Source organism: Suncus etruscus, chromosome 19 (assembly GCF_024139225.1).
Source record: "Suncus etruscus isolate mSunEtr1 chromosome 19, mSunEtr1.pri.cur, whole genome shotgun sequence".
Taxonomy (NCBI): domain Eukaryota; kingdom Metazoa; phylum Chordata; class Mammalia; order Eulipotyphla; family Soricidae; genus Suncus; species Suncus etruscus.
Window position 1 is genome coordinate 31,716,696 of NC_064866.1, and position 16,872 is coordinate 31,733,567.

The 16,872-nt window shown below is 37.3% G+C and overlaps 1 protein-coding gene across 1 annotated transcript in view; it reads left to right on the forward strand.

The window, feature by feature from the left end:
• FAM91A1 (family with sequence similarity 91 member A1) overlaps positions 1–16,872 on the forward strand; it is a 62,490-nt gene that overhangs the window by 1,399 nt on the left and 44,219 nt on the right. The window contains exons 2-8 of the mRNA XM_049765676.1: positions 7,080–7,164; positions 8,294–8,445; positions 10,446–10,503; positions 11,747–11,814; positions 13,217–13,330; positions 15,055–15,145; positions 15,437–15,499. Coding sequence (XP_049621633.1) covers positions 7,080–7,164; positions 8,294–8,445; positions 10,446–10,503; positions 11,747–11,814; positions 13,217–13,330; positions 15,055–15,145; positions 15,437–15,499 — 631 coding nt within the window. The remainder of the gene's footprint in view (positions 1–7,079; positions 7,165–8,293; positions 8,446–10,445; positions 10,504–11,746; positions 11,815–13,216; positions 13,331–15,054; positions 15,146–15,436; positions 15,500–16,872) is intronic.

Sequence of the window (16,872 nt, forward strand, 5' to 3'; positions counted from 1 at the left end):
GAACTCTTGGATATTAGTGGCTGCCTTTTGGAAATATATTCTGACTTAAGAAAACAAAGCTCTTAAACCTCAGTGAATTTGCTTTATTAAGTTCAATGAGGATTTGAACAGATATTTTATTATTATTTTTATTTTTAATTTAATTTTATTGAAACAGTTGTGGTGTACACAGATTCTTTCATAGTTGAATTTCAGACATACAATAAGTCAGGGTCCTTCCCATCACCAATGTTAACTTCCCTCCACTAATGGACCCAGATTGCATCCTATACCACCACTCTTTGCCCCTAGGCTTGCTAGTATAATAGGCCCCATTAAAGTTTTGGTTCCTTGATTCTATTATCTTTGACTTTGGATTGGATATTTAGTTATGTCCTTATTTATGCATCTGAGACCACTTGGCCCTTGGCCCCAGCCTTTCTTTAACACTTCTTAGTTTTATAGATAAATGCGGGAATATGTGGTAAAATAAAGTACTCTATGTCCCAAGTTTTTATAGAATAAAAAAGGTGAGAGCCCCAATTTAAAAGATAAGAGATTAAAAATTTCAATAATAAAAAGGTGTGTGTGCAGCACCTTTTTTGTTGTTGTTTATTTTTGCATAGGCACAGCAAAAGATGGAGGAAATAGAAAGGAAATACTTTGGTCTAAAAACAGGGAGAACTTGCATCTGGGCACAAAACTAACTTCAAGCTCCAGGCATGCTAAGTTGTCTAACCCCAAAGTCTTTCTCTGTGGTTCCACTAAAAGCTCTTCATAACCACAACTGTTGCTGTCAGGTTTCTGTAGTTATAGATCCTGGTTTCTGTACAGATCCTATGTTGAAGACAGGGTGACACAGAGCATATTCTGGTTTCATCTCAACATTTTGTGGCAACGCAGAGGCCCCTGCCCTGAAAGCAGGTTGTTGCTGTTACCATGTCTTCAAGGTGTCATGAACCCACTCTAGAGTAAGTTGATGCCAGGGCAGCATTAGGGCCTTCCCTGGTAGAAGTCCAATCCTGGTCTTGAACACTGTGCTGCTGGTTTTGTCTTAGATGGGATCCATGGTTCAGGGGTGAATGGCCAATGTCCCATTTTTCTGAAGCCTCTGAAACCTAAGCCAAGTTACTAAGACACTTCTTACGAGCTTTTGTGACTTTGTCCTAAGATCCCTGGAGGAACCAACAGTTGTTTTCTTTGCAAAACTTTTGTTCCGTATTTATTTTTGAAAAGAGGGTTCCATGTTGGGTAAAAGGTGAGGATCCCTTACACTGTTCAGCATAAATAATTTAACTTAGTTTTTGCAAATGTGTCTCATGCTTATGATTATGATATAAGACCACAAGTTAACATGAGATAATGAAATTAAACTCATGGGTGTGTGTGTAAGATTTAAAAGAATAGCTTGGGATAAAGCCCCATTCTGAGAAGGTATTAAAAAACTTTTGTGGGTCCCGGAGAGATAGCACAGAGGTGTTTGCATTGCAAGCAGCCAATCCAGGACCAAGGTGGTTGGTTCAAATCCCGGTGTCCCATATGGTCCCCCGTGCCTGCCAGGAGCTATTTCTGAGCAGACAGCCAGGAGTAACCCCTGAGCACCGCCGGGTGTGACCCAAAACCCAAAAACCAAAAACCAAAAACAAAAACTTTTGTGTAAGTACTGCCATGAACTTTGTCTACCTTTGCCTCTATTTCAGTAGCCTAAACCCCACCTTGGTTATTGCTTTTTCTCTGGTCTAATTCCTTTAGAGAGTGTCTCTTTTTTTTTTTTTTTCTTTTGTTTTGGGACTATACCTAGCCATGATCAGGTCTTACTTCTGGCCTTGTGCTCAGTAATCACTTCTGGCCCCAGGAGAATCATATGTGGTGTAGGGATTAAACCTGAGTTGGCAGTATGCAAGACAAGTACTTTACTCCCCCTCCTTCTCCCATGAATTATCTCATTCATTCCTCACACTAGGATAAGGGTTCTAAAACTTAGGCAGGGTCAATCCTGTCACTGATGGTTACAGAATATTTGTACTTTCTGTATTGAATCTCTGAAACTCCTCTTGTGTTGCAAGTCAGCCCTTGATGGGGTTGACTGATGGAGAGATGGAGGATGAGGTCTTTCTCCTCCAGCTTGGACCACGCGTCTGCCACTCTGTTCAGCCAGTGGTTCTGAGGTGAATGCGGCAGGTATAAAGCTAACAGGCAGTCAGGCTTCTGAAGATATCAGCTTTATTCCGTGGATAAGGCTGAAGCTAAAAGCCCCAGAATCAGCCCCAGAAAAAAGCCCCAGCCTTCCACAGACCCTTGCTTTTATACATCAGAATCAGGTACCACCCTAGGGTCGGAGCAGAATGCCAGGTCACACCATAGGGTAGGGCACAATCACAGATCACTGTAGGATTAGTAACATAATAATCCCATGGCAATGTTTACATTTACATACACAACACTCTTGGAAGGGTTTCTTTGCTCTAAGTCTGGACTATTTGACCTTGGGCTGTGTTGTCATTGAGTTCTCTTGATATCACTAGCTTCACTGTGTTTTGATGTATTTTCTGGTTGTATTACTTGCCTTACTTTTGTATCTTGAGCTCCTAACCCATAGTTTTTAGTAATTTTTGGAGTGGGTGAATGGTCACACTAGCCTGATATTTATTTTTCCAGGGCAGCTGGAATTCACTTTAAGTGTGGGAAATACTCCTCGTATGGAAGGAATGTGTCTTTTGGCAGTATAGTTACTAAGGCTTGAATAGGCTTTCTAATAAGTTTGATGGATTTATTTTGGAAATGGTGAAAATTGCCAATTTCTCAATTCTGAAAGCTTGGGAATTGGGTTCCAGTTTCTTTTCCTTTTTTCAATAATTAATTTTGTTACACTAATATAAGTTTTTGCATATAAGTAGCTAATTATTATTTTTAAATGATTTTTATTTAATTACAGAACTATAATTTACAGTTCTTGATAGTTAAGTTTTAGGCATATCCTATTTCAACACCAATCTCACCACCATTGTCAGCTTAAAGAAGTTCTGTGATTGTAGCTTAGATCTCATGGTGAGCCCAATTAAAAAATATTTTATTTTTTTATATGGACAAGGTTAAATATTTGTGTGATAGGGTCTATGTTTGCTGGACTTGAAAAAACCACATTAAGAAGTTACGGATTAACAACCCACCCAATAGTCCTTGGTATTCGCTGGTACCACAGGACCTGAATAATTACATCCTCTGGCTGTACAATTAAACCATCTTCTGGCCTGGTGGTTGAAAATCCTGGTAGTGGCCTGATAGCCCTTTAGCACTGCTTAGGAGGCTCCCCTAAAAAAACAACTGGGGATAGGGTCATTGTATCAATATTTTTTTGGTTTTGGTTTTTTTTTGTTTGTTTTTTGGGTCACACCTGGCAGGCTCGGGGGACCATATGGGATGCCAGGATTCAAACCACTGTCCTTCTGCATGCAAGGCAAATGCTCTACCTCCATGCTATCTCTCTGGCCCCATATCAAGATTTTTTTGAAGTTGATCAGTTCTCCTCGTTAAAACCAATTTATTAGGAGAACTTTTATGGTAAATAGGATGCAAGAAGAGTCATTGAAAAATGTGTATATTTGGGGAGGAGGGAATACATACTGTGTTTGGGGTTTGTAGAAGCAAAGATTTTAGGAAGAATTCTTTGTGCTTTCAGCATAATGTGAAATACAGTGAGTATTTTATCAGTTGCTGCCATGCATGAAGCTTGTCTTTGCTTGTTAGACTTGGTGGTTTTCTAGAGTCAACCCTGCCTTAGCAAACCCAACTCTTTGGTTACTTTTATAGTGGCAACTGCTGTAAAATGCCAGTGGTGGGAAATTTGGATAGATGTGGGTGAGGGAAGGAAATTTTGCGAATAAAGCCAATAATAAATGCTTTATTAAATATGAGAATAGTGAAGAATAAAATCAACCTCATATTGTTTGCATGTACAAAAATATTTATGATTGACTAGATCCAGCTACTAATGAATGATCAGATCCATTTAATGATCCTACCTGAGATGTTTGGCTGATGTATTCTTTTTGTTTGTTTGTTTGTTTTTTGTTTTGGTTTTGGGCCATACCTGGTGACATTTAGGGGTTACTCCTGGCTCTGTGCTCAGAATTGCTTCTGGCTTGGGGGACCATATGGGACGCCAGTCGTAGGCTAGCCTTACTGCTTGCACCACTGCTCCAGCCCCAGGCTATTGTATTCTTAAATTTGCTTATGAATGATGAACTCAATATTTAATATAAATGATTTGATTGTTACTTTTGGTTTTTGTTGTTTTATGTTTGGGGGAACACATCTAGTCCTGGTTAGGGGCTCTCTCCCACTTTGTGTTCAGAGTAAATCTTTAATTTTGAGAATTTTTAAGATTTTGGCAAAATTCTGTGCTCTCCGTGTGTACAGTGTTTTGTTCATTGAGAAAGAGATTTGTTTGGTGGTAGATATAGAGTAAACTTTTAAAAAAGTTTTACAGCAAATCCAGTATTTTGAATTAAGTCCTACCTAGCGCTCACATTATCTTTGGTGTAATAAAGAGGAGCGGTCTTTAGCCACTAGTCCATGCTTCAGCAGCCTTCTCAAGCATAGAAAGGGTGACAACCATTGTTTTAGAATAGCTGAGAGCGCCTATAGAGGATGGTAGTTGACTTCTAAATGGACCTTTACTCCTATTTGCAACATTAAAATAGATGGAAAAAATGATCAAGCTTATACATTTTGGCAGTAACCTGTGATAAACAATCCAGAAGCAGGAAGAAGATGGTTTGGTGTTCCTTTTTTTCTTTTTCCCTTTTTTAAAGTTTAATGTAAAATGCCTTATTTTGGAGGGGGTAGACTGGAGAGATGTTGCAGGGATTAGGTGTTTGCCGTACATGGTGTTAACCCTGGTTTGAATCTCCAGTACCACATGTATTTCCCTGAACAAGTACCAGCTACAGCTTCTGAGCTCGAAGCCATTAATAGCCACTGAGTACCACTAGCTCTGCTCCCAATTTTCCTTCTTTAGAGATTTTTTGTTGTTGTTGTTGGATCTCCCATGCTGTGCTCAAGAGGACCACTTTGAGCTTGGCCAGCCTATTCAGGTAAATGACCTGAACTGTTAAAACTGATGCCAGTGCCTATTGGCATTCCCCTACACCTCACCCTCTGGCCCCACCCCGAGATGCCTAGAGATTTCCAAATCCACCCCTGGTGGTGCTAGTGAGAAGCCCATGTGGTGGTGGCTTTGGAACTTGAGTTTTTGCATGTGGAAGTTCCTGACTACTGAAGTCAGATTCCCAGCTCCTGAAGCAGATATTTTTATTTAGGTTATATGAGAGAAGAGAGAACCTGGATTAATAAAGGAAAGGTCTTAACATCTCAAATTGGAATGAGGACAACCCCTGGCCAGGAACACGCCAGAGTAGAGGGGTATGGGTGGCTGTAGAGGGAGCTACTGAAGAAGAAAAGGCACAAACTCGGACATGTGCATTTTGCAGTGGAGTGCTGTGGCCCCTTTTCTTCAAATTTTACCTACTGAAGAGTTCAGTTAGGTGCCAGTTCATTTCAGTGCATTTCTCCTGCCTTGTGAAGTGAAGACATTTGACTTGGTGCCTTAAGCCAAAGTGTATGTACGGACATTAGCTGCAACTTTCAAAACCTGAGTAAGAGGATAATGAACTTAGTCCTCTGATCTTTCTGTCTTTAATTTTCTAAAATGTCTAATGCTATTTTATAGCTAGGTGGAAAGACTAGTACTTAGAAGGGGTGGGTAGCAGTCATGTATCAAATTAGTATTTATGGTCACAGATTAAATAGCATGCTGACTCTAATTAGGTAAATGTTTTCATTGCCTTCTTGAGAATTCCATTTTAAACTTAAACACTAAATGCATAGCTAGGGGTTTTGCTCATTCAAAATATATCAGAGGGGGCTGGAGAGGTAGTACAGCAATTGGCACTTTTGCCTTACATGTGGTTGATTGAGGTTTAGATCCCCAGAACCCCCATATGGACACTTGAGGACCCCCCCAGGAGACAGTGTAGAGACTGAAGTAAGTCCTGAGCACCATTGGTGTGTGTGTGTGTGTGTGTGTGTGTGTGTGAGAGAGAGAGAGAGAGAGAGAGAGAGAGAGAGAGAGCCATTCGTCTGTGTGTGATGTAAGAGAGAGAGAGAGAGGTTGACCACTTGTAAGAAAATGCCTTCCCCCAGCTTATCATTTTGATCAAGGAGTCTGACTTTTTATTTTCCAAGGGATAATGAGACAGAGAGAGAGAGAGAGAGAGAGAGAGAGAAGAGAGAGAGAAAGAGAGAGAGAAGAGAGAAAGAGAGAGATTGAGTGAGCGAGTGAGCGAGTGAGTGAGTGAGTGAGTGAGTGAGTGAGTGAGTGGTGAGTTAAACAGTACAATGGGTGGAGGGCTTGCCTTGAATGCAGCTGACTCAGGTTCAGTGCATGACTGGAAGGAAGATAAGTTCCTTCAAGCTCCAGTCCTCAACTGTAAATCAGCATCATACAGGAATCTGTCCTTATTTGCCATTCTTGACTTTAAATCAGATACAAGAAATCATTCATTGGTCCCACCAGCCTGGTAGCATACAAAGTTGGGGACAGAAGGAAATAAATCTTTATAGGTAGAACTTTGTTTTTTTGTTAAGCAAAGTCATGTTTCAGACTCTTCTTTTATTTGATATGAAATTGTTAAGTCCTTTTTGAAAGTCAGTTTAAAAACAAGTGTGGTAAGTTTTTAGTCTAATAGAAAGACTAGTGTAATAAAACTTAGGATAATAGCTTTTTATTCAGTTCTGGCAATTAGGGCTCCTAGTTTAAAATCAGAGAACATGGGGCCAGTGTGATAGCACAGTGGGTAGGGCGCTTGCCTTGCTTGAGGCCGACCCAGGTTTCATCCCTCGCATCCCATATGGTCTCCTGAGCCTGTCAGGTGTGATTCCTGAGCACAGAGCCAGGAGTAATCCCAGAGCCTGCCCGGCATGGCATGCCCTTCCCTCCCAAAAAATCCAGAGGGCCTGGTTTTGAAGTTTCTATGGGATAGAATAATAACTTGAATTTAGCATTTATTTTAAATCTGTTTGGATTTCTTTTTCTTTAGAGTCTTGGAAATTCACAGAGAGAATATGAAAAGCAGGTTGTCCTGTACAGTATCCGCAATCAGTTACGATATAGGAATAACTTAGGTAAGTAGAAACATTTAAAATGACTGTTGTTCATTTATTTATACGCCATCCTGGTTTTTTCCATATATATTTCATAGCAATGCATTTATTCCCTGGAAGGAATTTAAGAAACCATTGATGTCCACATAGAAAGTTTTTACTTTATTTAAAAAATTGTGTATTTATTTTTATTTTGTTTGGGGCTTTACTTGGCAGTGCTTAGAGTTACTTCTGGCTCTGCAGTCAAGATTCCCTCTTGGTGGGTTCAGGTACCATATGGATTGCTGGGGATTGAGCTTTTGAGCCATATTCCTCACATCTCCGCCTACCCCCTTTTCAAGGTTTGCTTTTTTGTTGTTGTTGACCTTTGTGCTTTATTTCAACTTTTTTATTTACTCTAATAAATTTTTTAAAATTTTATGAAGACAAAGATGCAAAGAAAGAGGACAAGGTGCAGTTACAGTGGGAAGACGAGCACCCATAAACAGAATTCTCTGAAGAAATCCCCTTGCTGACACCTTAATTTTTAACTTTTAGCCACAAAATATTAAGAAAACTAAAACATTGCCTTTTATTTGTGAAATTAAATCATTAATTATTGTTAGGTATTATTCATTATTATTATTAATTATTGCTAAATTATTCTCTTTCATTGCCCTACCCTTCATTGTATTATTTTTATTTTAAGCATAGTATTTCAGAGATGGTTTTTCTGTTTAAAGCACTTAGTAGAAAGCAAGTTCTTTTACATTTCCGAAACAAAAATGCACAAATAGTATTTTAGAAAATTTGACTTCATTGGAAACTACTCATTTTGACTATCTTGTAAAGTAATTGCCAGGAATTTCTTTCCTTTTTTTTTTTTTTTTTTTTGGTATCTTTGGGTGGACATTCTGTATTTGTTTTCTTTGCTTTCTAGTTTTTTTTTTTTAAATGATTTTTCTATTGGTCTGTCATATTCTACATGTTAATTATATGATCTTAAGTCTTTTCCTTGTGTTATGTTTCTGTGTTCAACTTAGGTTATTTCATTTATTCTTTTCTAAGTTACATATTTTTAAATTAATGTCTCACAATGTTGTGCTGATTGCATTTTTGTGTCACTTAAAGTCCTTGAAAACAATTAGACATTTTCTTCTTTTTTTCCCAGTTAAACATGTCAAGAAAGAGGAACGGAAATACTATGAGGAATTACTAAAGTATAGTCGAGATCATCTCATGCTATACCCTTATCATTTATCGGATATTATGGTAAAGGGCCTGAGGATAACACCATTTTCTTACTATACTGGAATTATGGAGGTGAGTTTACATTTTTTTTTCAGGATCAATTTTGTATTTTTGTATATTTCTGCTGATAATATTACTATGCATATTTCTTTTCTTATCAAGAAAAAATGTATAGTTAAATATTTTAAATTTTATTCTACTTGTGGTAATTATAATAATCAAATTTCATTTAAATTAATTTTAATTTTCTATACACTAATACTTTTTTAATATAATTTTTATTTTGATCATAGTGGTTTACATATTGTTGACAATAATATTTTAGGTACATATTTACATAAAATCAGGGGGGATTTCCATCACCAGTTTGTCCTCCCTACACCTCCGTTTTTTGTCCTACCTCCCATATGCTCTTCCCTCAAGGAGGTGAGTTTACATTTTGCGTGTAAGATTAGGGATGGGTGATATCAGGACACTTTGCCCACGGTGATCAGTCAGCCCTGTAACTTTTAGACATAGAGGCCATTGTTTCTGCATTTATGATGTAAAAAGGACTGCCAGTTGCTTGTTAACTGTTTTAGTCACTTTTTTTTGGTAACTATCTTTTTCTTAGTGGAAAAATAATCTATTTCTATTTTGTGCTTTTGGAAGTATCGTTGACTCTGATCTGTTATAGTATTAATCAGTCATTTATTTTAGCAGCCTATAAAAGTTATTGCTCTCGATGTATCATTGAAGTTGAAAATGTGATTCGGACATTAAGTTGTATAGTATATCAACACACACAATACACAAACACACACATGTGCTCAGGGCTTACTCCAGCCTCTATACTCAGGCAACTGTGAATCAGACATTAAATGTAGAGTATTCGATTATGCATACGTGTTCACTAATGGTGCTCAGGCTCTATACTCTGGCATTTCTCCTGGCAGGAGAGTAATTGAGGCTATAGATCAAACATTATTTAATGTGTCAGGAAAAAATATGTATCATTACTCTGGCTGCTAATCTCTTCCTGTTATTAATTTTTAGGTATTAAACGTTTTCCCAAGGTAGTTTTTAGGCCAGTGTTGGATTTTTAAGTACAAGCTATACACTCTTTAAGTAAGCTTGGTGTAAAGGTCAGCAATATTTATTAGCGTTCCTTTGTTCATTTTTCTTGAATTCTGTGTTGTATTACTTCTCTTCCTTTTAAGACCTGAAAGGAGTCTAGAACTAAAGGAGTTGGGAAACTGCAGTGATGGTGATGTTAGGCTCCCTTCTGGTGTGGGTTTTTTTTTTTTTTTTTAGAAGAGCTCCTTTGCTTTTTTCCTTTAGTTTTTCCTCAAGGCCATTTCTCCTATTCTGTGTCTTATGTTGGGAATCTACACCAGAAAAAAATATTAAGTTTCTTCAGTTCTTTGTTTTAGACTTAGGTAGTATGTTGAAGGTGGCAGCTAATCTGGTATTGTTCATAATTTTAGGGGAGATAAAAGAGCTATTTCCAGCTTTCAGTTACGTTCATGCACCACTGGGTATAGTACCAGGGTTGAAAGTGGGTTTTATCCCCCAGAGTAGGCAAATGGTTTTTACTCTTGGAGAAATGGATGGACATTGGAAAAAGCTGAATTCTAAGTGTGACTGTTGCCAATTGGACTGAAATAAAAAAATAGCTAACTGGCTGAAATGTTAGTTTGAGGAGCCAGTATGGGATGCATAATTGATATAACTATGACATTAAATGACCCTCTCAGTAGAAATCTAGTACAATGTATGAAGTGCGAGAAGCCAAAACACTGAGCTCTAATGGAACTAATGGAGGTGTTCCTGGCATAACTTCCATAGGGCTGAGTCAAGAGCAGCTACTGGGCTTTTCATTGTGCTGTGGGAATCCCAGCCTCAGATTCCTCTTCAGTTCTAGGTAGGGACTCTCTGGGAAGTGCCACAGTGTAATTTAGGTCACCAAACTCTTATATTTCTCAGTGTATCACGTAATCGTTCGTGTTACTGTTGAATATAATCGTTTTTATTTCATATGTGTGCTTTCATTAAGGAATTTCAACATTAAAACTTCATTTTCTTTTTAAAAGGACATTATGAACAGTGAGAAAAGTTATGATTCGTTGCCCAATTTTACTGCAGCTGACTGTAAGTATGTTGGGGAATTAATGTTGAGAGTATGTCTTTGTGTGTATGCATGCTCTTGCCTGTCTATATAGTAGTAATGCATGCTTTAGTTTTTTTGGCTTTTGAGTCACACCTGATTATGCTCAGGGTCAGCTCCTGGCTCTGCACTCAGGATTCACTTCTGGCAGTGCTTGGGGACCATATGTGATGGCGGGGATCCAGCTCAGGTCAGCTACATGCAAGGCAAGCTCTTTAACCTGCTGTACTATTTCTTCGGCTCTGTAACACACACTTTTCATCAGAAACATTTGTAAGCTGAAGCTGAGAACTGCATGCAACATCTTTGATGAGAATTTTAGCATAAAGTGATGTAAGCTAAGAATAGGATTTAGTCTAAATGGCTTCGGAATGTTCAGGGTTTGTAGAATCAGAAAAAAGCTTACCATTTCTAGAGAAATTCTTTCTAGTACTCTGTCCAGATAACAAATGAGGGAAGTAAGATTGCACTTAGTATTTTTATAACATGAAACAATTCTTATTAGCCAAGTCATTGGCGTTTTATTCTGCTTATGTTAATAAAGAGTGTGATGACATTAACACAGTTCTTTGGAATAAGAAGAAACTTTGACTTCTGAAATGGGGTGGACTTCTTTCTTTTTTGGTTTTTGGGTCATACCTGGCAGTGCTTAGGGGTTATTCCTGGCTCTGTGCTCAGAAATTGCTCCTGGCAGGCTCCAGGGATTCCAGGGATCATATAGGATACTGGGACTCGAACCACCATCTGTCCTGGGTTGGCTGCATACAAGGCAAACGCCTTACCGCTGTGCTATCTCTCGGCCTTGGGACTTCTGTTTTTTGTTTTTTTTTTTGGTTTCTTTGGGTCACACCCGGCTGCACTCAGGGGTTACTCCTGGCTCTAAGCTCAGAAATCGCTCCTGGCATGCTTGGGGGACCATCTGGGATGCCGGGATTCGAACCACAGACCTTCTGCATGAAAGGCAAACGCCTTACCTCAATGCTATCTCTCCGGCCCCAGGACTTCTGTTTTTAAAAACATATTTTCCATTTAGCATTTTCAAAAATTGCAACTTGAATACATTTAGTTTTCTTTTTCCTGTTGAAGACAGCTTTTAAGTTTTGTGTTGATCATCATTAGTTAAAAGATAAACCAATGTCAAAGATTTTTCCCTGAAAGATTTATAAGTGTATTGATATTGCAAGATATAATAAAATTCTTTTTTAAAAGAAAGGTTCTTTCTACCAGGTCTGAGACTTCTTGGCATAGGAAGAAATCAGTACATTGATCTGATGAATCAGTGTAGATCATCAAAAGTAAGTTAGGATGTTCTCTTTTATTTGTTTTCTTTATTACTCTTATTTTTAGAAGTGTTGGAAATTGTATGAATGTAATTTCTTTGGTCAAATAAAATATACTTAATTTATAGTGCAAAATTTCAAATATTCTTGGCCCAAGTAGTCATTGATTTATTTTTTTATTATTTATTTATTTTTTTGGGGGGCCATACCCGGTGATGCTCAGGGGTTACTCCTGGCTATGCTCTCAGAAATCGCTCCTGGCCCGAGGGACCATATGGGATGCTGGGGATCGAATCGCAGTCCATCCTAGGTTAACCACGTGCAAGGCAGACGTCCTATCGCTGCGCCACCTCTCTGGCCCCTGATTTAAACATTAGTTCATAAGATATTGCGTTTATTTACTTATTTTTGCCCTCCTAAGTGGTGCTCACTGGGGCAAAGGGTTAAGCCCTGAAGGTCCTGATTGAACTCTGTGACATTACTCGGCTCATGCTGGAGATGCTCAGGGCCTGCAGGACCAAACTCAACATGACTCCGTTGATGCTCAGGGGACTCATGGGTCTATCTCCAGCCCCAAGGCATTCAATTTATTTTTAAAATTAATTTTGTCTAGCCAATTTCTTCCTCCTCCTTTTCTCAGGGTTAACTAAATTGGTGAAGTAAGAATGTACGTAATCTAAATGCATTCCACCTTTCAGGCTTTATCTTAGGTTATGGTTTCAATCCAGATTTAATGATTAGCATTTCCTTGTTTTTTTTTTTGTTTTTTTTTTTTACTAATCTGTCTCTAATAATATTAGAGAATTTTAGGGGCATACTTAATACTTGTAATATGTGTAAGTTTTCATGGCACCCACTAACTTCTAGAGTCCTCTAACCAGCAGAGACCCTTTTGCTCATTTCTTTTGCTTATCTTTCTTTCTAGTAACCATCATAGTTTTGATCAAGTCTTGGAGTTAGTTTTGTTGGCTTTTGCCAGATTTTTTGCTTTAGTTACTTTCATTTTGCATTCCAGTGAAACCATCTGCTGCGTTGCACTTCTTTATTTTATTTAACACAGGTACCTTGATTTCCCATTACCCATTTGTGTCCCATGTGGTACAATTTCATTCATCCTTTCTTAATGACAGTGTTGTATTCCATTAAGAATATTATCACCACTACTCATTTAGAATGGTTGGTTTTTTATAAGTAATGTGCTTTTAAAATAATTTATTTCAAAATAACTTGAGTACTTTTTTTTATTAATGTTCACTACAACTACAATACTTCAAAGTTAAAAATTTGAGGTTTTAAAAAAGTGTATTTTTTTAGCCAAGTGTGAAGAGTCTTACTATTACAGATTAAAACAAAACAAAACAAAAAACTAAGTATTAATTTGAGCATTTGAAAATTCTCAAATGTTTGTACTTTGCAGAAATTTTTCAGGAGGAAAACAGCACGGGATCTTCTTCCATTAAAACCAGTGGAAATTGCCATAGAGGCGTGGTGGGTGGTGCAGGCTGGCTATATCACAGAAGATGATATAAAGGTAGCTGTTGAATTTGTATAGAATTGTACAGAGTTGAATTTGTATAGAATTTGTATGCTATAAAAATTATCTTGTTATTTTTTCTGAAAATAGATCTATGGCTTTGTTTTTAACATTTATTTTTATTTTTATTTTTTTAAATAAAACTTGTAATGATCTTAGGCTAGAATATTGAAGGTTTTTCAAGGTACTTGTTAATAATGGGGGAAACATAGTCATGTCTGGGCCCTTGTGTTGGGTTAGAGCAGGAGTCCTCAAACTTTTTAAACAGGGGCCAGTTCACTGTCCCTCAGACCATTGGAGGGTCTGACTATAGTAAAAACAAAACGTATGAATGAATTCTTATGCACACTGCATATATCTTATTTTGCAATGAAGAAACAAAACAGATACAAAACAGATACAAAACGCGGGCCATAGTTTGAGGACCTCTAGGTTAGAGTATAACATAAAGCGATCTGGTATCTCATCTTCAATAGAACATTGGCTGATACTTTGCCCATACCTTGCAGTGGTCATGGTTTACATGTTCTGTACTCTGTGATTACTCCTGGTGGGCCGTATGGGGTCTGGGAATGGAATTAGGGTAGGTCTGTGTGCCAAGCAGGTGCCTTACCCTTTGTAATATCGCTCCAATCCCTGGTTGACCATTTTTGAGCATGTGCTGTATGTTAGATGAGGCAGGCACCACTCTTCCAGGCATTTTTGATAGTGTCATTTAATTCTTAGAGTAACTCCATATTAGGTCTTTGTGCACCATTTCACGGATGAGGAAAGTGAGCATACAAGTGAAAGAGGCACCAGTCATTGTGGTAGGCAAGATTTTAACTTGAGTTATTTGCTATAAAACAGTGCTTCTAGTCTATGCTTGAGGGCTGTTCTGTGTTGATGGCAGGACAGTGTCACCATCAAGGAGAATTAAATTCCCCTGGGACAGGTCACATCTGATAGAAGCTTGATGTGTTTTAAAGAGATTTGATATAGAAGCCTCCAAATTTATTTGGACTGTCTCATTTTCAGAAAAAAAATTACTCTGGCCTTTGGGAAATCTCACTTTTCTAAGCAAACACACAAAGAATACTTTCCACCCCTAATTACCCCCAACGCTAATTCTGTTCTGCTCACATTGGGAAACTTTGGTTCAAAGGAAAGAGGTGGGACAACACATAAGGGCCCTAGAATCAATCAGGTTATCCTTCCCTGTAGCTGAAGGAATATCCTTGAACATGTGGACTTGTTTGTTCTGCTTTTTGTTTGACTCCAGAGGACAGAATAATTATCTAGTAAAGAAAGGGCTTAGAAATTTTGCTTCAAGTAAGTACTTCCTCACAGAGCTGTCAAACTCATGAATTAGACAGATTCTTGTCACTGACGACAGTATTGATAGGGAGTTTGTGTGAATTTCTGATTGAGAGATTCAGAATCAACAAGTGGATTACAGTCCAAGTCAAATGAAAATGAGTGAATGTTGGTATCAGCGAGGACTTGCTATTTACCAGCAATGCCTGTATTTATGGTATTAAGTGTCTCTAATGCTGTTAGTAGCATGCTTGTGTATCCCGATTTTATGTGTATAGTTTTTAGTTTAAATATTAGAGTGATAAATGAAGAACATTGGCGACTTCTACAGCTAATGACAGAATCGTTGTTAAATGTTAACAAATTTGCGGATCTTAGGAATTAATTTGTATAGCACCTAATCTAAAATATCTTGCTTTCCTTAGATATGCACTTTACCTGAGAAATGCGCTATTGATAAGATCATCGATTCAGGCCCCCAACTCGCTGGATCACTAGACTACAATATAGTACATAGTAAGTGGTTAGTAGAAAAGGGCTTTTGCCAAAAGCTTGTTTGGGACATCAGCAGATACTTGAAGTTATCTACTCATTGTGTAAGAATAATCTTTAATCACACTGTTGTTAGCAATTTATACATATTAATTATCAGACAAATCGTGGCATTCCAGGTATATGAGGGGAAGTAAGGTTTAAAAATTTCAGTCCTTCAATTCTATTTTATTATACTCCTAGTATTATTTAATAAAAGTTTTGCAGAACTTAACTAACATTGAATTCTAAAATAAGATATTTTTGCTTCTGTAGGTTTGTATAATAAAGGATTTATCTATCTTGATGTACCAATATCTGATGACAGCTGTATAGCAGGTGAGGATTTCCTTATAAGTTTCAGTGTTTTGATTAATTGTTACATGCTGAACTCTGCATAGCAGCCCAGTGAATTAGATAAATAACCTAGGAATTTTCATTACAGCTTTCCCAAGAAAATCATTTCTTCATTACATTGTGAAGCATTCTGGTTTTTATTTAGTTTTGCTTTATATACTATAAAATAATGGAGTGATTTATGGATATTATCTTTTAGTCCTTACTCATAGCTTAATAGTTTTTACTTATATGCAGTAATACAATATGCAATAATATGCCGATCACTTTCATTTAACATATCTATGTCTTTTTTTCATGAGTCTATTATCCTTTTTCGTTTTTTCCTCTTCAAGTAAATAGCATTAAGGTTTGTGAGTCCTTCGTTTTATACCTATGGTTTTGTCAATTTATTAAACCCTGCCCCTATTGCTAATTGTTTAGATTATTTACAAGGTTTGCTTTTAGTTTTTGTTTAGTTTTGTTTTGTTTGTTTGGGTTGTAAGTAGCTGTACTTAGGGATTATTACTTCTGACTTTGTGCTCTGTGATCACTTCTAGTATTGTTAAAATAATACAGGGATTAATTTAAACTTTGGAAAAATAGTCAAGAGAATAAAATACTTATCTTGGGTATAGCAAATAGATAGGTTTAAAAAAATACTATTTATAGCTATAATGAGAGATTTGACAATTCTTTCCAGAAGACAGATCTTCTGTTATTTTGAAAAATATGAAAGCACAACTTATTACTTTAATCCCTACTTTCATTTGATAGAAGTGAAGTTAACAAATTTGAGATACACCTAAAAGGAACAGTCAGTGGTTAGTTGACTTCAAATCCATTGATGGGCAATTTTGAAGCCTGACTCATTAGCACTAAGTGAATTTGAAGGAAGTAGCCAAATGGATGTTCCAGCGATTGTGTGTGCTGCTCTTCAGGCCTTGCTGTTCTTATTGCTACAGCTGGACTCTGGTGTTACTGTCTATCTTTGATGGTTCCTTGGCTTGCAATAACCCACGAAAGGAAGCAGTTTGACAATGGGGAAGCTGTTGAATTGGCATAAATCAAGGCACTGTTTCATATGTGTTTAAAAAAAAACAAAACATGTCTTGGTGGTAGAACAGCTTGCATGTGAGTGTTGAGTACAGGGTATTTTTGGAAGGAAAAATCATGAGAGGATTTGTTGTTAAATAAAATATATTTATTCTATCATCAGACCTTATATGTGCACATTTTATGTTTATCTTAGAGCATCTGGATTTCTGTTATGCTTAAACAGAATACTTGAATAATATTAGTAGTCTAGAAGTTCTTTAAAACTTTGTTGTGTATATACCATACTTATTTTTAGAAACTTACTCAGAATTTTTGTA